The sequence below is a fragment of the Cnephaeus nilssonii genome (genome assembly GCF_951640355.1).
Source record: "Cnephaeus nilssonii genome assembly, chromosome: 5".
Lineage (NCBI taxonomy): Eukaryota > Metazoa > Chordata > Mammalia > Chiroptera > Vespertilionidae > Cnephaeus > Cnephaeus nilssonii.
The window spans coordinates 101,023,536-101,043,356 of record NC_137076.1 but is presented as its reverse complement, the minus strand read 5'-3'; the positions used below and the strand labels follow the sequence as shown (position 1 = coordinate 101,043,356).

Below are 19,821 nucleotides of genomic sequence, written 5' to 3'. Positions count from 1 at the left end.
TGGACAAAAGCGTTTACCTGAGATGGGAAAAGGAGGAGGGCTGTTGGCCGCCCTCCATAGCTTGGCTATTCTACTTTTTATTTTTATTTTTGCTATCAGACCTGAAAGCAAAAAGCGATCTCTGGGGGAGTCCTCACGGAGCCCCGGCCTGGTGGGCATCCCAGCCCGCACTGGGCAGCCGCGTGGTTCCTCTGAGGCTAGGGCAGCCAACAGCACCACCGTCTCTCTGTCTGCACCCCGAGGAGGGAGAGCCCCACAAGCTACTTACGTGCCATCTTGGCGGGTGATGGTGTAGCCGTATTTTGGGTACTTGACAAAGGACACGTTCACACCAACCAGGGGCGTCCCATCTGTAGTTACGACTTGGCCTCGGATGAGAGAAACCAAGCTGAGAGAAAAAGAAACAGGCCTTTGAGCCACGAGCCTCACCCTGGAGAGCAAGGAGACAGGGGTCCAGTTCCCTCCCCTTCCTCATCGCCACTGTTCCCCCCCCCCCCCCCCCCCCGGTCCTCATCTGGTCCCTAAGGCAAGACCAAGACCAAGACTCTCCACATTAACTTCTGGCTCACATGACCGCAGCTCACAGACAGGTGTGGGCAAGAGGATGCCTCAATGCCCGCTTCACCTGAGGAGCAGGACTGGCAACACGCTGGGGTGACACCCAGGGCAGCATCTCACTCACTGGGTGGAGCGATGGGATCCCATACACACATCTCTCTCCCCTTGGCCTCGCTTCATGTTAGACACCATGTGATGGCGTGGCCCTTCCTCAGGCTGCCCCCTGTCACTCAGGCTGTGCCTTAGCTGGGCAGCTGGGTACAGAGTACTCTGCTCGGGCGAGCACCTTGGCAGCTGCGACTCATTCCCTTTCTTGTCTGGGGAGGAAGGCAGTGTGCCCTCCTCCTCCTGGCCAGGATGGCAGGGGGTGGCGGGGAGCACACAGAGGGTTATGAGGAGGCCGGGCATTTACATACATTGCTCTTTGTTGCCCTTTAAGAGCAGAGTTTCTCACAATCCAGGACTGCCCGAGGAGAAGGGAATATCAGAGCTGTATGTTTATTTCCTGGTAGGCCTATCTTGGGTTCTGGATTCCATGAGGCGATGCATTTCTCATATCAAATTCCTGCTATCTCAAAAGCAGGGGAGGTGGCTGAAATCCCACTCAACCCTTTCCACTGTCAGAGGAAGCTCCCCTCTCTCCAGGCGACAGTCACTAGAGCTTCCCCAAGAGGTTCCTGTCCCACCAGCTGCTCCTGGGAAATCCAAGAAGCCACAGAGACTCCACCATACTCTATTCGGAATCCACGGAGGGAGAAGGCACAGCCCCCTCTCACCTGAAGTCTCTCGATGTCATGGAGAAGTGGGCTAACGCGCTCCGCCTTCGCACCGAGCCCCAGCCTGCCAGGCAGGTCGGCAGCTGTCCTGTGGGGCCTTTAAGCCACTGGGCAACTCGGCAAAGGCAGAGGGTTTTCCAGGTTCCTGGACACACTCCCAGTTTCTGGACTAGGTAATCAAGCTGACCCGCTCTTTGCCAGAATCTTGTCCAAAACGGCTCAATTTTTGGAATGCACTTAATTCTGCAGTCCCAGGAGACGCCACAGTTGGAGGGATGCTTTCTCCAAGCACCTCTCCTTTTTATTAGCAATACCCCCAACTGTTCAACTCCAACACTTGGGCGATCTCAGGAGGGTTGAGACGTTCCACTGACAGCTCTAATTGTCTGCTACTGGCTGCCTAACAAACAAGGCCCATTTTTAGCTGGTTCCAACCACAATGTTGGAGTCTTTTGAAAGCGGAAAACTAATTTATGCAAATCATTCTTTTGTTCAATTTCTGGTTCCTTATCTTAGCTCAGACTAAGATTTCTTCAGGTCTTCCCAGGCACGATTTTAAGATCCATGACGTGTGTTGATGACCACGAGGTACAAAGTGCTTGCGATGAGAAAACAAAATTAGGAGCTTCCCCCCCTCCCTTTTTTATGCAACTGGTAGTTCTTTGAAATCATTCTTGTAGCAGGAGGCTTGGCAGAGAGCGAGAGGAATAGGAGTCGCTGGGTTGCCTCTGATTTCTACCCCCTACTTTTCTAATTCTTCATTGCTCCTGGCTTCCTATCGCTGCTAGGCAGTCGATTTGCAGAAAAGCTTGCGCTCAGACAAGCTATCCATACATTTCTATTTATGATTATTGATGTGTAACAATTATCACATTATCTAGATAGTGAGATCTGCTCTATAAATTATAGTGGTGGAGTCAAGGCATTTTAGTTATTTTTGTATGCTATTATCTAGTGGAAATGCTTTCTTAGAAGTTTTGGATTAATTTTTTTTTTTTTTACTCTAGTTGTGTTCTTCATTATTTGACAATGTACTGCAATTCACATGCTTGGTGAACTTCAACCTCTGTCTTTGAAGTACCCTTTTGTGTTTCTGAACTATGCATCCATGCCGACGTGATGGAGCATGGGTTCTCTGGGTGGTGAGTGTCCTCTAAAGCAAGTTTCTTTTGCCCAGATCTCTGGGGCTGGGCCACCAAATATTCTGGAGTCCCTGCCTGCTCTCCTGCATCTTGGCCCCAGGCATCTTTTGCAAGTGGCGACTGACTACTGGGGAGGCAGCTAAGAGGAAATGGTAAGGAGCAGGTGAGGAGAGAGTATGAAAAGGAGAATAGCAGGAGATGACTAATGAAATGATAACAGGAAGCTGATAGAAACAGAGCCTTTGAAAGGGGCATTTGCAGTATAGCACACCACACCGGAATGCTATGGCCCAGTGCAAGGGCCAGTCATGGGTCTCTGGCAATAGGAATTATGTTCATAATTAATAAGGAAACACCCCCACAGAATCCCTGCCCCAGAACCAGGATTTAACAAGCAGAGAAAATACATTTTTGGTCAGAGATTTGTGGTTTCTTTTATTTTTCTTAGGGAAGGGTTCCTGTATTAAAATAATATGGCTGTGTGTGGTATATTCTACACATATAGCTGGGGGTGGCGGGTGGAGTGGTCAGGGCTGAAATAGAAGAGGGCTGAGATTATTTTTTCCCTTTTCTATTTTGTTGTTAGTAAAACCAGAAAAGAGAGAGGCTCAAGTGGCTGGTCCAAGGTGAGCTTGCTTGGAACCCTCGTATTCAAAGAGCGGCCAGGAACTGGGGCTGCACCACTTCCCAGGGAGTTCTCAGGGGTTGTTGGATGAATTAGCTCCACCATTACCCCCACCTCCCATCCCAGCCTCTCCAGGGAGGCGTGGAGTCTGAGTCCTGGCCTGCGGATGCCTTCTCCCCAAAGTCTAATGGGGTGGGGGGTTCCAAGAGAACCCCTTCTGAAGATAGGGGCTCGTAAGAAGTGAAGTCTGATGTTTTCTTTTCTGGATGCAAGCCGCTTAAGCAACATTCTTCCTGAGTTGCTCCTGGCGCTACGTAGAACTAAGCGAGGATAAAGAGAACTAAGGGGAAGATGGCATGGCCCGGGCAGCCAGGGGGCCAGGACCACCCTGCTCAAGTTCCTAGCTCCTGGAGGTTTTGTGAAAGAGGACCCAACCAGTGGTGCTGTTTCTCCGTGGGGAGGAGCTTGGAGACAGGGTGGGACACCCCCAAGAAGGTCATGCTGGCCATCCTCTCATCTGCAGACACAATTGACGTATGGACCCAGACCCACCAAAAGTGAGCTGAGCTATATGCAGGCAGGCCGTAAGAAGATCCCTGCATCTCCTGTCCTTCTCACCCTCAGAATCAGAAACAGTGCCTAGGCCCGGCCGGTGTGGCTCAGTGGTTGAGCTTCCACCTATGAACCAGGAGGTCACGGTTCGATTCCTGGTCAGGGCACATGCCTGCGTTGTGGGCTCGATCCCCAGTGTGGGGTATGTAGGAGGTAGCCTATCAATGATTCTCTCTCATCATTGATGTTTCTAACTCTCCCTCTCCCTTCCTCTCTGAAGTAAATAAAAATATATTAAAAAACAAAAAACAAAAACAGTGCCTAGAGGAGAGGAGGGGATGGGCAGTGTCTCAAAGCCAACCCTTGCCCTTGGGTACACTTCTAACATGTCCTGGGGGGAGTGGTAGAAGGGGCCACGCTGACTATAAAATAAATCCAGAATTTGTTCCTAGAATATTCACAAGCCTCAAATGAGCAACTGAGAGCAAAAATAAACTCAAGAGAAACCCCACCAGTTTGGAAGGAGAGGTGCAATACACTGGCTGACACAATGCCTGGCACACAGCTGGCAATTAGCAGACAGAATTGATGGGGTTGCCATGAGGATCAGAGAAAATCTACACACAGTCTCTGGCTCATCACAAGTGCTCAATAAATTCTACCCACTGGCATCATCTGGACTCTCAGGTGCCAGAATAAGTTATGCTATCAAGTTAATACTCCACAGAATGAAATATTTCTGCAGTGACCAAACAAAAAGCCACAATCAGAGGTATGATAAAGGGGCACTTCAATAATACCAATAATATCACAAAATAATAGAGCCTAAAAATGATCTAAAAACCAGGCTGCCAACAGGTGTCTCCAGCAGGTTCTGACGGCCAAATCCTCCGGAGATCGACCCCCAAAGCAGATAGGGCCTCCTGTGAACCGGACCTTGGGGTCGTGCCCAGGCCCCCGGGGCCCATAGTAAAACCAGGAGCACTTGGTCCCATCTCACAGGGAGGGAAGCAGAGACCTCAGCAGTCTGCGCGGACAGAGAGTACCTACCTGCTGTTGAAGGGGTTGTCTCCAGGGATGATGTGGGTGCTGTCTTTGCCTGCCAAGAGCTTGATGCGGTCGTAGAAGGACTTCACTGCGGGCGAGTCCGTCTGGCCCTGCTGAATGATGTCCATCGGGTCCCGGGATCCCCGGCAGAGCAGGCTGTTCTGACAGGCCGACTGCAGGCAGCAGTCCGGGTCCAGGCAATCCACCAGGCCATCTGGAAGGGCAGAGGCGGAGACGGGTCAGTGCACCTCAGGGCACAAACCCGCTCAGAGATGCTAATGCCTTTGTCCCGAGGCCATGGACCCTGCCCAAAGGCCTGACCTGGCGGCTTTCACACAACGATCCCAGTGTAATGCCAGTTTATGTGCAGAGAAAACTTAAAGACTGAGCGGAAATAATGGAAAATGTTGACAAATGGTTATCCCCAGGTCGTAGATGAGTGTGCTTCTCTTCCTTTATTTTTCTTTCCTGGAGTTTCTACTTTTTCTATTCTAAGCAGGTATGCGTTGAGTGCTTGGGAATAAAAATATACACTTTGCTTTAAAACAGCACAGCACAAAAACTGACCCACGGCCAGTTCTCAGGGGCCTGCGCGAACGGGTGCACAAGTAACCAAAATGCATGGGATTCCTTAGGTCTCGTATTGGGGAGAAAAGCAGGGCATCCTGCTCCCGCTGGGCCAGGGAGGGTTCTGCTGACCAGGTGGCACATGGGGCGCAGGGAGCTTTACATTTGCCAGGAAAGCCAAACCAATAGCTTTGGCTTGAACACCCGGAATTAAGCCATGAGTTCACCCAATTGCTTCTGGTGCTACCTTACTGCATACCTGCAGGACTTTGAATATCCTGATCATCTTGATTAGATTCCCACCCCTCGGTCCCTTTCTTGGGCTGATTCCTATTTGCTCATCTACCGTTCAAAAAATGTCTGAGTGCCATCCATGTTCTGGAAATAAAACAGGGAACCAAGAACCAAGAATGATGGTGTTTGTCCTTAAGGAGCTGACAGTATAGTGGGGGAAACAGATATGACCCATCCTTTAAGACCCCGAGCGAGGTGGCCTCCCCCCCTCCCCCAGGAAACCTTCCTGATGGTGTCCCTGGCGAGGTTAGGCGTTCCTGTTCTGTATATCCTTGAATCAGAGGTTCTCAAGAATGGTTCTGCGTCACACTCCTGTGAGAATCCAGGGCCTGCCCCTGGTCTCCCCAGCGACAGCCTCCAGGTGCAGGTCCTGGACGCTGCATTTTAAACATGATTCTCACGTGATTCTAATGCACAATCAATTTTAGAAACAGTTGTTAATGCCAACTTTCTTGTACTAGAATCAATTACCTCTGTATGCTTGTCTTCCTGCCTAGAAGCTGAGCTCTTTGAAGGGAAGAACAGTGTCTTACTCATTTCTATATTCATGCCTCGTTTAATGTCAGCCACAGAACTGGCGCTCAACAAACATTTGTTGAATGACTATGTGACTGTTTCGCATTCCTCACTTGTTCGTTAACCCAGAGGGCGGGGATGTTTAGGGCAGTGTGTGCTCCTTGGAATTCCCTATTAGAGCGGATTAGCTGACCCACCCTTACTTACCTTTCTGGGGATTGATGGAACACAGTGGAGGGGCTTGGAGAATATCTTTCTTGCCCCTCCTGGATTTGAGACCAACACATTCTGGCCATAATTAGCATCATAGGAACATACAGGCACACCCTGGGCTGAGACTGACAAACATTTGTACTGGGATGCTAAGTCAGAGGTCTGGCTGTGTGCTTTACATTTGCTACAGTGCAATGTCTTTGGCATTACCCTTCTCGTTGGGGCCCCCTAACAAAATTGAAATATGCAATTCCACCAAAGTTCCACTGTAATTTAGCCATTAATGTACAATTATTTTAATGCACTCCTTTCTTTTTAGCAAACAAATTAGGAGGTTGCATGCTTTGCTCCGCTTTCAATGACTAAAACTAGCCTCTCATTTTCCACACGGGCATATGTGGCTCGTGCGTCTCATAACACAAATGAAATTTACACAATTTCCTAGAAATGCAGGCACAGGAGGGTGCGCAGGCACACAAGCTTTAAATCCAGAGACTCTCGAAGTCGAGGCTCTGAACACCTCAGCCCGAGGTGCCGGCTGAACCGGGTGCTTCCCCGCGCCCCCAAATCTCACACCCACGCCACGTCCCGTAGGGTTTTACCGGCAGCCGTGGGATGATGCTGAGCCACTGTTTCAGACCCACTGGCCAGTGGATCCCAGGGCCCTTGGCAGAATAAGGGAAAGAAAAGAAACCATCCTTTCACATCACCCTCCATGGACCACCTTCCCTAGAAAGAGGGAATCTCCCGCGGAATGCCTCCTTTGGATTAAAAAATATCCTGCTGAGCCATGTTGGCAGCGCTTCATTCCGTGAGAAGAAACCCACTGTTCCTAGCGCTACAGATGTCTTTAAAGCCGCCGGCCGCTTCGCATTAGAAGTTCCATCCATCTCTGGTGGCCTTTTCCCCCGGAAGCAGGGAACGCGCCCCCTCCCACCCCTAACCCATTCACACACCCACTCCGTGCAACCAGCGGGAGGACTCAGCAGCTCAGCTAATAACTTAAGACAATTTTCCCATTAAGCCCTGAACATGTTCCTCCCCCAGCCCCCTCTTGTCTGCCAGTGGCTCTGGACTTGTGAGCACTTCAGGAGTGTGGCCCCCAAGTCTCCCCACTATTTTGTTGGTTTGTATTCTGGGCTTTTTATCTGGCAGGAGATGTCCTACAAACACAACAGCAAGAGCAAACGGCAAATGCTCAGAGAGAGAGAGAGAGAGAGAGAGAGAGAGAGAGAGAGAGAGAAACCCCCATATAAATGATTTCTTCCTATGTATTTATATGCATCTGCTTCAGAGATGGTGGGTTTGGGGTCCTATCCGTTATTAGGTGTGAGCACACGTGACGCTTGAAATGACCTCATCATGTTGCGTGATTACGGGCCGCCGCCGCCGAACACTTTCAGACGACACCGTGAACTTTAAATTGGCACTCCAATCTCCCAGTGGCCTGTCAGTCATGAGAATCGTGTCTTTACGCCAGCAAGCCCCTCGCGTGGCGTCTGACACGGCAATCTTCAGTAAATTACCCTGTCACTGACAATCGCGCAGTTATCTTGCAAACAATCACGCGGGCAATCAGAATGTTCTGAATTGCCAGTTCAGGGCCCTAGAGCTGCCAACGTCTCCATTCAACAGGGGCCCGAGCGTGGCACAGCCCTCCTAGGACATCGGACGATTTCTTTCTTTCTTTCTTCTACCGACTCATGTGTGTGTCTGGTCGGCTTCCCCCATGGTGAGGGTGGTGACACAGGCTTGCAGAGTCCTCCAGAAGGGCCTGATTCTGACTCAGCAGTCCTGGGAAAGGGACCCAGGCTCTCCTGGCCAGCCCACCGCAGAGTCCTGGGTCTGTGGGACTCACTGACTTCACTCTGTGTGATGCGACCATGGAGAATTATGTAGGTGCTTTCCGTGAGGACACACGGAAATCGCAGCTCTGGCTGCGTGCCCCTCTCAGACAGTGTACACTAATTGTAATGGCCGTTTCAGAGAAAGATGGGCGTGGAGACACTTTCTGGGAACAGTAGAGAGGGCATTCTTTTGATTGCTTTTGCTAAAGAAAACCAGACTTTTCCATGAGCATGTAGGCATAGGAAGCAGAAATTAGATTCGCGCTAAATGGAACCCTCTCAATTAGAATTCCCAACGTAAAAAGCCAAAAGAGAAACGTGCTCAGCATCGGAGGGAAGAGCCTGGCCTGCGGAGTCAGATGGATTTGGGTGTGAAGCTTGTCTCTAGTCCCCTTGGCTGCGTGAGCTTAGAAAGAGGATCAACCTGCGGAACCTTGACTTCTTTACCTTTAAAACAGTTACAAACAACGCAACAGCAAATGAAAACCAACAAAAGTAACAACAGCAACAACAAACCCCCCAAAACAAAGAACAACAACAAACAACCTGAGTTAGAATAGTGCACGTATCATAGGGTGATAATAGGGAATAAATGAATTTATATGTATATATGATGTCAGTCTGGCCTATAGTGTCTGTTCAATGAAATGTAGGTATTACTATAACCAGAAACTTCCTGAAGTTTTCAACTTCCCAGTTTATAAAAACTGGGCATGAAAATAAATTAATTTCCCATTATTAGAGTCATTTACTGGTATGTGCTTGGTAGGTTGGATCCTGGCCAGAATGCCGTTTCCAGGTAGTGATCAGTTAATAATGACTGACGGTAATAATCAGTGCTATATCTTGAACAGGATTTATATCCTTGATTTAAATCCTCCTGGCAACCTTATGAAGCAGAATACTGTAACCCATAAGCTGCAGACTGTGGGCATCTGGGTTTGCATCTCAGATCAGCTACTACCGATCTTCTGACCTTGGAAACCGTGCCTCAGTTTCCTCATATACAACATGAAGAAGAAGAAGATGATGTGATAAAGTGCTGTCGGGAGGATTAAAACGGTTATTATGTATATATTACTGGAACAGTGCGTGTTTCATGAGGACTCAATAAGTGTATTCCCCATGATCACAATACTACCCAACCTACAGAGTTGAAAACTGTGTCAAAGAAGCTGGATAAGTTATCCAAGTAGCTAAGAAGCAGCTTTGGATAAAAAGTCGGAAAAGGCAACTGATGAGATCATCACGCTTGGTCATCAAAGGGAGGAGATATTTCCTTCCAAAAAAGAGTCAGAAGACAGGACAGTGGATGCCCATCAACTGTTTGTGTGGGTGGCCATGAGACTTGATCACTTCCGAAGGCCTGTCTACTCCTATAGCTGGGAAGAATTTGGTTGGTTGAAATGAGCATTTGAAAAGGAATCAACATGAGAACTAAGACGCCTGGGAATTCACTTCCTGCAATGCGGGCTGCAGGGACCACACTATCTACCTGGAAGCTTCGGTGGCTTACCATTGGATTTTGTTCAATTTTCCCTGCCTTTTGTTTCCTTTAGTGTGGTATGCAAGTGACTCCCTCTTCAACCTGTGTGAACTCTCTGGCTTTCTTGGGTATTAAAGGCTTCAGAGAAACATCCAAATTTACTTTTCTCAGTTTCATTTTGTTACAGGGGTGGCACCAATCAATGCCAACAATTCGCTTCAGATACCATAGATAGCTCTGCGAGGGTCTGCACACAACCCCAGGCTGGTCAGCAGCTCAGACTGAAAAACTGAGCCTTGCTATTTCCAGATCATGGTTTCATGAGAGGCACCACCAACCATCAAATCCACCTTCCCTCCTCATTGGACCAGGAGGCCATGGAGTGGACTGGTTAAAGTGTGGGCTTTAAAGAGTGCATCCTGCTTTATTTATAGGATGTTCAAGGCCAGGTAAAATTAATCAATAGTGATAGAAAGTTAACCATTATAGTACCTTTACGGGGAGGTATTGGATGGGAAAGAATATAGGAGAACTTTATGGGTGGTAGGAATATTCTTTTTTTTATATATATATTTTATTGATTTTCTACAGAGAGGAAGAGAGAGGGATAGAGAGCTAGAAACATTGATGAGAGAGAAACATCGATCAGCTGCCTCCTGCACACCCCGCACTGGGGCTGTGCCTGCAACCAAGGTACATGCCCTTGACCGGAATCGAACCTGGGACCCTTCAGTCTGCAGGCCGATGCTCTATCCACTGAGCCAAACCGGTTTCGGCAGGAATATTCTTGATATTTATCTTATTCACCTGACTACATAGTTGAATGTATATATAAAAATTCATGAAGGTGTGTAATGAAGATTATGCACTTTATGTATTTGCCAGTAGACTGACTTTAGGCAAGATATCAAATTCTCTGTGTTCTGTCTTCCTCATTTTCAAAGTGGTCATGATGATGATGATGGCAATGATGATGGTGATGGTGATGATGATGGTGATGGTGGTGATGATCTTGGTGATGGTGGTAATGATGATGATGGTGGTAATGATGGTGTTGATGGTGATGGTGATGGTGATGGTGATTGTGATGGTAGTGATGATGATGGTGATCCCTCACAGGAACTCTGGGAGGATTAACTAAAATAATCCATGCAGAACAGTTGTGAGCACTTAGTAACCTACTGAGTGCCTCTGTATAATTTCTATGTCTTTCCTTCTTTTTGAGGCTTTTTGGCACCATTTAAGTTTGTTTAGCAGACGGAGTGAGGTACTTGCCAAATTCTCTTGTCCCCAAGAAAAATACAAGGAGTCCAGGTGATGCACCCAATAAATCCTCGGGCTGTGTTTGAGATCAGTTAATGATAGGGGAGTTGGACAATCAATGGAGCATTGGAGAGAAGGAAGGAGGCAATAGTTGAGGCAAGAAGGAAGAAAACTGTGCTGTTTGCTCTTTGTGATGGGAATGAAGGAGGAGCACTGGCGGCTGGAGGGCCCTCTTTGCTCTGTGCCTGGCAAAGCCCCTTTATGTCTCCTGAATTTTAGCAGAAACATAAAGGGGCTTTTGGGTGAAAAGAAATATGGCAACCGTAGGATTTGTTCTGCCTTGGGAGTTATTTTGTGTTAAGGTGAGCTTTTGAAAGACCATGCCTAATGTGTGTGGGGCCCATGACAGATAGTCTTTTGCCAGGCACTTCTCTTTATAAACAATTTGATTTGCCCAAATCAGCATATCAGTATCATTCTGACAGTCTGATCTCACATGATCTTGCAAAAGAAATACTCTTCCAGTCAGCAGGAGCAATCTACTAGTCAATCTGCCCTCTGAAATGGAGGTTGGACATTGGGCCTGGGCATCTGGTCAACCCTACATATCTGGGGTTGGGAGTGAGGGATGGTAGAGGGGCAGAGAACACCCTGAAAGGGGACCATGGCAAACGGGGGTCCTACTCTGGGTTGGGGTGCTCCTCCCAGACAGCACTGCTGACCCTGGCCAGTCCCTGCCATTGGAAAAACACTTAGAAAATTTCAAGGAGGGCACTGCAAAGCTCAGGCACACTTGCCCAGGGTAGCGCTGGGCTCTTGCCCAGTTAGACAAATAGTAAAAAGAATACTATTTTATTCTTTAGTCAGAATGGTCTGGTTTTAGAACCTGTTCTATCATTCTATCAAGGTAGCTACGCAACCTTGGCAAGTGACTGACTTTCTGTGACGGCTGTCGTTTTCCCAGCTACGGAATGGACTTAACTGCACCTACTTCACCAAAGATCACAGGGATGCTAAAGACGGTGCATGTGACATGAGGTGATGAAGGCACTGCACTAGCACAGGGAAAAAGCACAATAAATGGAGGCTACTCTTAATGATACTTCCTGCTCGCCACTAGGGAAGGGCACTGTTCCATTTGCATTTTACCCAATGCCTGCTGACAAGTTGGAAGTGAGGGATAATTGAAAGTATTTGGCTTGATGTAACTAAGAAGTGAAAGGAATGGGCAAGGCTGACTTGATTTAACTTGGCAATATGAGATTAGTTCTTCATTGCCTCTGTTAGGTCTCCCGCATTGCCAACCTTTTAAAGCAATAGATCGGCTGACAGGGTGCTCATTTGGAAGGTTTCACCTGCCATTAATACTTGGGCTGCCTGATGGACCGTTGTTCCGCAGGCGTCCCCCCCGCTCTGCCCACGGAGCAACTGCCATTCTTAAATATTGCAAGAAGTGAAATTGTATTTGTGCTCCCTCTGGAAGGCCTGTTGGAAGTGTTCCTCTTGCTTTTTGCCAACTCTTTTTGTCAGTCTCTGAATTCCAAGGCCAGAGCTCCTTGCCCCAAAGCATCTTCTGGCTTTTCTGATGACTTAGCAGTGGAAGATCAATCATGTCCCCCCCAGAGATCTGGCAAAGTGGAGGCCCCGCTGAGAGCTGCTTTGCTGGACTTCCTGTTTTTCAGGATGGATGTGGGAAAGAAAGGAAAGGCTGCTTAGGCAAACCCACGCACTGTTACCCAAGGCAGGGGTGTGATTCAGGTAGGACCTCCAATATGACTCTGGCTTTATTGTGAAGGTACTGGGGCATCTGGTCGACCCCACATGCATGCATGGGGTTGGGGGTATGGAATGGTAGAAATCTGATGACAAAGAGCTCGCAGAGTGTGTCCAGTTTTGTTTTTGAATTTTTTTTTGGTCAAAACGCCAAGTAAATGAACAACAAAACAAAACAAAAACAAACACCATCAACAAAAACCTTCTAAACCAATGCTTGTCAAATTCTAACCAGCAACTGAACGCTGGGGACCTTGTTAAAATATAGATTGTAATTCTGTGGTCCTAGGGTGGGGCTTCAGAGCCTGTGTTTCTCACAAGCTCCCAGGTGATGCCGACACTGCTGTTCTGAGCACCGTATTTCTAGAAGCCAGGCATTAACCTGCTGCTGGTCAAGGTGTGCTTCCTGACATAGAGGTGTTAAAATGCCAATTCCTGCTGTCACCCAGCCTACTGAATTCCTCAGCGTGGAAACTGGGAATCTACATTTTCAAGAAGACGCCATGATGATTCTTTTGCTTACTAAAGCTCAAGACCTTCTGCTCTGAATTCTTTAAAACACCCTTCAAATATCCAGAGCAGTACCTCTGCCCTGAGGGACGACAGCGGCTCCCCAAATGATGTCTCTCTAATAGGTGTTCCCTGAAAGTTAGGAGGACCTGCTGTCAAATACAATTTGGGAGATGTTGGTGAGACCAAGCTAAGCTGGTTTTCTTACAGCAGGCCTTCTCAGAGCCTTGATGTGTGCGTATGCATTATGAATCTAGTGTAAGGTGACCAGATCGTCCCGCTTTTGGCGGGACAGTCCCGATTTTTAACAAGAATCTTTCCAAAAATAGGGACTTTTTAAAAACGCCGTGGGATGCGGGACAAATTGTTAAAAATCGGGACTGTCCCGCCCAAAGCGGGACGATCTGGTCACCTTAATCTAATGTCACATTGCAGCACTTCCTGACCACGGACCCCTTTAGGCTCAGAGCATGCATAAGTCCAGTGCCATACGGGTTGGGAAGCACTTCATGAGAACATAGGGCTCTAGGTTTGGGGACTCCATCTCTGAAAGGACCAGCTAAACCTTTATCTACTCTGTAACCACGAGCAGCAGCCCTAGGCTTGAGTGACCTTTCCATAAAATGCTGGCTTGTGGGTGACCGGGCCTAGCATAAACCACATCACTAGCACCTCAGCTCAGAGACCTTGTCCGTGGGCTCCCAGTGCTTCCCGAAGCCAGCGCCCCTCAGCAGAGGCACCCCGTACGAGGGGACAGCATCCTCGGGGTCAGTGGGACGATGACGCATCAATGGCAGCCACGTCTAATGAGAGCTAACGGTTGGCACTCGTGAAAGCTTCCTAGGTGCCAGGCACCATGCTGAGCGCTCCACTTGCGTCTCCTCATTAAATCACCGCCAGAATCCCGGCATCATTAGCACCTTTGGTTACAGATGAGAAACGGGACGCGTAGCGAGAGATGAAATACCTCGCCTAAGACCACACGACTTCTCCATGGTGGGCTGGGCCTTGCTCCTTGAAGCCAAATCCCGCATGAAGCTGCTGTGGAAGGTCTGTGGCTTTAAACACCTCGCATGGCCAACACACAGGAGCCACTGGGCCCGACACCATGACATGCTGCGTGCCCGAGCCAAGCTCTTCTATCTAAGGCAGGGCTAGACCAACCAGGAGAGGAACGACTTAAACACACGTCCAAGGGCGGTTTCTTCTTGGGGAAACTGGGATGCAGGATGTTTTAGCCGGCCCTCTGCCCCAGCTCCTAACTTCACCCGGCTTACACTTCTGACTCAGGTGGGTCCCTCCAGGGCTGTCCCCGCCCCCCGCCAGCCGCCTCCATCCCTCTGTGCCTGTGCCTGTGTCCTTACCCAGCCGTCACCCAGCAGTGCGCACAGGAACCCTTTGAGGCGGGTCCCATGGTTCCCATTTTGCAGATGAAGAAATGGAGGCTCCGTTGGCTTCTACCCTCAGTTCCAACCACAGTCATAGAAAGGTGCCCTGCCAGTGTTGGAGCGCACTGAGGGAGAAGCGCTGAGACTTCAGAAAACAACCTCGTTTTCAGGTTGTTTCTCTCTCTCTCTGTGTCTCTCATCTTCTGTCCCCCCTCCCCACTCGTCTTTCCTCAGCGCAGACAGAACCTCCAGGAATAAATGATCTCACTTGATCTGGTTGCCACCGCGGGCATTCCCTGACAGGCCTCTCTGGCTCGGCCTCACCCTCGTTAGCCCAGGGCCATGTGCTTTGTACCTGGGGGATTTCTGTTGTGGCTGCTGCTGTCTCCCCCTTTTCTGTTACAAAACCCGGTGACAACAGAGAGCAGGGGCCTCTGATCTCAGCCACCGATTTCCCCAAACGCTCGCCCTCCGCCCGCTGTGTCCGGCCTCTTTCAGCCCTGGTCTCCTCCTCCCCCACCCCCATCAACCTCCACCTCGATGAGCACGCTGACAGGTCAGACAGAAGCAGGCCGTGGCCAGTGACGTCCGGCCCGGCAGGCGGTGGCAGCCTGGTGGGGTGCCAGACAGTGACCTGCTGGGCCCCTCCAAACGAAAAGGGACTGTCACCACCTTGGAGCACCAAGCCAGAACAGGTATGTCCTGCCTGAGGAGAGACCCTGTCTCCTGGGGAAGAGGGGGGCTGGCCCCGGAGCTGAGAGAATTAGCAGGGGACAGGCTGTCTCTCCTTCTGCTGCATAAAGAAATACCAGCCTGCCAACTGGGAGAAGAGACCAGGCTCAGCGATCATACTAGCCTCTGGCTGGATTAGGGAAATCAGAGGTACTGATTCCTAAACGTGGCCATTGCCATGCTGCAGGCACTGTGCCAAGCACTCCCTGCAGATCTGCTCATTTAATCTTCTCATGTGGGTGGCAGGAGCCAGTATTGTACTGCCAGTGGTGATCCCAGGATCTGGAGGTCTGCAACACACTAGCTGTGTGGCCTTAGGCTAGTTACTGTACTTCTCTGAGCCTCAGTTCCCTCATCAGTAAAATGGAAATAATCGTATCAGCTTCCTAGGGGTGTTACTAAAGATTGAATAAACCTATGCAGAAGCATCTACTCTATGGTCACCATCTGTTTACTCTGGCTTTAGAGATGGAGAAAGCAAGTCCTAGAGGGGCCAAGTGACTCAACAAGGTTGGGCAGCTGCTAGTGAGTGCTGGGGACCAGCCTTGGGCTTGCTGATCTCCCCCACTGCTCTAGGCCAGTGGTCGGCAAACTCATTAGTCAATAGAGCCAAATATCAACAGTACAACGATTGAAATTTATTTTGAGAGCCAAATTTTTAAACTTAAACTTCTTCTAACGCCACTTCTTCAAAATAGACTCGCCCAGGCCATGGTATTTTGTGGAAGAGCCACACTCAAGGGGTCAAAGAGCCGCATGTGGCTTGCGAGCCACAGTTTGCCGACCACGGCTCTAGGCCATGCCTGGCAAGCCACAGTTTGGGAGGTCTGGGGTCATGCAGCAGTGGCCCTCAGTGGGCCCTGCCTTTCCTCTTGTCTTCGAGGATGATCCTGGAGCTTGTGGCCTACGCCATCGGCCCATAGGAAGTGGACAGACATGGTGAGCAAAGCTCAATGAGAATGTGGTCATGTCTTACTGAAAAGAAATAATGTAGCTAACATTTGGACTTTCTTTGCATTAATCAAATAATGTCAATGGTATATAGTGACTTGGGTATCATTGTCTGTATGCGTGTGTGTGTTTTTTTAAATTTAAAAATGAAATTTATTCATCCTAAAATAATCTATTGAATAAAAGACAACTGCTCCCTATTCCAGATATTTCTCATTAAAGCTTTCATTCATTCAATTCATCTAATACTGAGTTGACCAAGACAGAGAGGGAGCCTGCAGCTAGGGACCTAGACTTTAGAGGGAAAATAGACAATTTAACAATCTATCTATATAAAGAGGAAATATGCAAATTAGGCCAGGACTCCGTAATGGGTCACGACCAGACAGGAGGAGGTTGTGTGCGCAGGTGAGGCCTGGAGCAGAGACAGAGACAGAGACAGGGGGGCAGGCAAGCTGCCGTGCCCTCCTCCGGCCAGCCCCCTGGAGCCTAAGCAAACACGGACACGGACACGGACAGGGACAGGGGGACCGGCCAGCAGCCTCCGCGGCCAAGTGCAGGCCCAGAGAAGAGACGGCAGGCCCACCTTCTGCAGAAGCGGCGTGACTCCCTCCCGGCTCCCGTGGGTGCCAGCAGCTCGCTTCTGCCTCCTGCGGAAGCCGCATGGCTCCCGTGGAAGCAGCGCAGCTCCCGGCGGCGCTGCCCGCCGGCTCCCGTGGAAGTGGCGGGCAGCCTACTGCACACGATATCGCGCGATGGGCTACTAGTCTATAATAATAAAAATGTAATATGCTAATTAGACCAGACGTCCTTCCAGATGACCTTCTCGATGAAGCCGGGGCTGCGAGGGAAGCCCGGGACCCGGGTGCCAGAGGGAAGGTGGTGCTGGCAGCCAGGGGAAGGAAGGCCTACTCTTACACGAATTTTGTGCATCAGGCCTCTAGTAAATGTATAAAAGACTTTGATAGAGTGGTGGTGTTTTGAAAGAAAGTAAACCAGGGCAAAGGTTTGGAGAGGGATGGAGGAGGGAGGGAATTTGCTGTTTTAGATGGTGGTGTCGGGGGAAGGGATGGCGTTTCTGAAGAAGTGATGTTTGGGTAGAAACCTAAACGAAACAAGAAAACAAGTCATGGGAATATCTGGGGGAAGAGCATTGTGGGCAGAGGTAACAGAGGTGCAAACACCCGGTCGGGGGTGGTGTATTGTGTGAGTTACAGGAACAGTAAGGTGGTGGATATGGGGCAGTGGGAGGGAGAGGGATAGAGGGAAGGAGTAAGATCAGAGTGGAAGCAGGGACCCTCTCATGCAGAGCAAAGGAGGCCACTGTTGCAGCCTGGGTGCCATCCTGTGGGAGGTGAGGTGCCCTGGGAAGGTGTGAACAGGGGTGCGACACGGTCTGACGTTTAGGAGGATTCTTCTGACAGCTCTGTGTGGAATAGGAGCTGGAGGGCCCAGCGAGGTTGGTGGCACGCTCTGGGTGGAGATGGAAAGACATTAAGGAACCATGGCCTTAAGGGTTAGGAACGGAGAGAGGAGGGGCCAGACAGGGAGCATCCAGAGATCTTCCCAGCAAAATGCACAGACAAAGGCAGCACGTGGAAGACCCCAGGGATGGCCACTCAGGTGTAGTCGGAAAGGGGTGGCATTGGTGTGGCGCTTCGGAGAGCCAAGACTCGGGGGGCTGGGTCCCAGGGGGGCTGGAATATTCTCCCTGGATCTGCTCCCTTGTGCTGGTGCTCTATGAGTGATCCCCCTTTCCCTTCCTGACTCTCTGAACTTCTCTTTGGACTCCCTGGCAAACCTGATATGCAACTAAGTTCAGAAAACGGATCTGGGAGGAGAATGGGCAGGACATTTACAATGAGGAGGATTGAGCTTCCAAACCAGGGCATTGCTGTTGACCTTGGACAAGCCACTGGCTGGCTTCTCCATTTCTTTGTTGTTTAAATGGAATCCTCTGCTGCTAAAGGTCAGCAATTAATGCAGAGGTTTCTGTGGCCCCATGCAGACCAGACAGGACATGTCACTGAGCCACCCATGCCAGGGCTGGTGGGTGTGGGACGGAGGGCGATAGGTTAGAACAGAGACCAAAAGATGGATTTCTCATTTTGGAATGTTCTGATGAGATGATGTTAATCTGATATGATGAGCTGCTGATCGGGGGCAGTGTGTGTTTGTCGAGCTTCTGAGTCTCATTATAGAGGGAGATACTCATGCTTAGAGCTGCCATTGAAATCAAGTGGCGTTAAGGCACCTGCTATGAATGTTCTAGTCCAACCTCACAACAGGCCTATGAGGCTGGTGCTGCTGGCCAAGACGACATCTGTTATAGATGAGGGAACAGAGGCCTGGGCACCTTAGGTTCTTTGTAAAGATCGGAGCCAGAATTTACACAAGTTGGCCCGACCTCAGTGACCTCAGGGCCCAGCGGTAAGGGCATAGCAGCGGCTGCTGGCCAAGGCGACCATTGTCCTGAGGGGAAATGGGAGAAGCAGTGATGCCACTGAGGACAAGAGTCCAGGACCAGCTGCCACCCCCTCTCCCAGCTCTTTGTTCCTGAAGCTCTTGAAAGAGGAGGGAGGACCTGGGAGATTGGAGCCCTGAGCCCCCTCCACAGCCACATCTCTGTAGCAGAGACTTCAGTGAGCCCGGTGATGTCCCCAGGGTCCACACGCCAATCAAGCTGCCGCCGCCTCAGGGTACGGAGCTTCTGGCCTGTCTGTCCCCAGCAGGCGGCCCAGAGCTGCCACGCTTGGAGCAATCACTGCCGGCACTCGAGTTCCCTCGACGTGGCATGCACCGCGCCAGTCAGTGGTTCTCCAGTGTGGGCATCCCCGGGGCACTTGATAGAAACGCTGGGAGCAGGCCCAGCACTCTGTGATTCTGACTTAGGGGAACCACGGTGTTTTGCATCACCTACACCTCACAGCATCCTATTATTAGCCCCATTTACAGAGGGTGAAACTGAGGCTCGGACAGAGAGAGACCTGCTAATTGGTAGAGGAGCTGGGACATGAACCCGACTCCAAAGCCTCTTTCCCACACTGCTGGGCTGTCTGTCTCCTCTGCCCACGGGGAGAGAATGCGCTCGTGCCATGGAGGAAACACAAAGAAAGGCCACTCTTTCTCCCTGCTGTGCGCATGTGTGCTTAGGAATAACTCAAGCTAAGGGAGGAGGGGTGGTTGCCATGCTAGAGCCCAGGAAGCTAATGGAGGAAGGCAAAGCACATCCTTGGGGTACATTGCACCCTGTCCAGCACGGCGCACAAGCCCTGTCTGCCCAGACCCGCTTCCCCTGCCGCACCCCCCAGCACATTCCACACGCCCGAGCGGCACCCACTTCTCAGAGGTCCCCAAACAACCACTGCTGTCTGGCCTCCGTGCCTTTGCCCTTTTCTTTGTCCACAGTTCCCTGCCCTCTGTCCTTACCTAACTCCTCTGTAGCTTTCAGAAATCCAGCCTGACCTGCCGGGAGCCTGGATGCCCCTGGCCTGGACTGCCCCAGCCCCTTGGCCTTGCTTCTTCCACGGGCCCTTCGAACACGGCTGGTTTTACCACCGACAGTCCGCGGGCTCTTTGCG

At 50.2% G+C, this 19,821-nt stretch overlaps 1 protein-coding gene across 6 annotated transcripts in view; it reads right to left on the bottom strand.

Moving 5' to 3' along the window:
- Nucleotides 1-19,821, bottom strand: part of TENM2 (teneurin transmembrane protein 2) — a gene marked incomplete at both ends in the record, with an annotated part of 890,113 nt that overhangs the window by 69,204 nt on the left and 801,088 nt on the right. For all 6 annotated transcript variants that reach the window (XM_079771922.1, XM_079771923.1, XM_079771924.1 and 3 more), the window contains 2 exons: nucleotides 269-388; nucleotides 4,704-4,914. In XM_079771922.1, coding sequence (XP_079628048.1) covers nucleotides 269-388; nucleotides 4,704-4,914 — 331 coding nt within the window. The remainder of the gene's footprint in view (nucleotides 1-268; nucleotides 389-4,703; nucleotides 4,915-19,821) is intronic.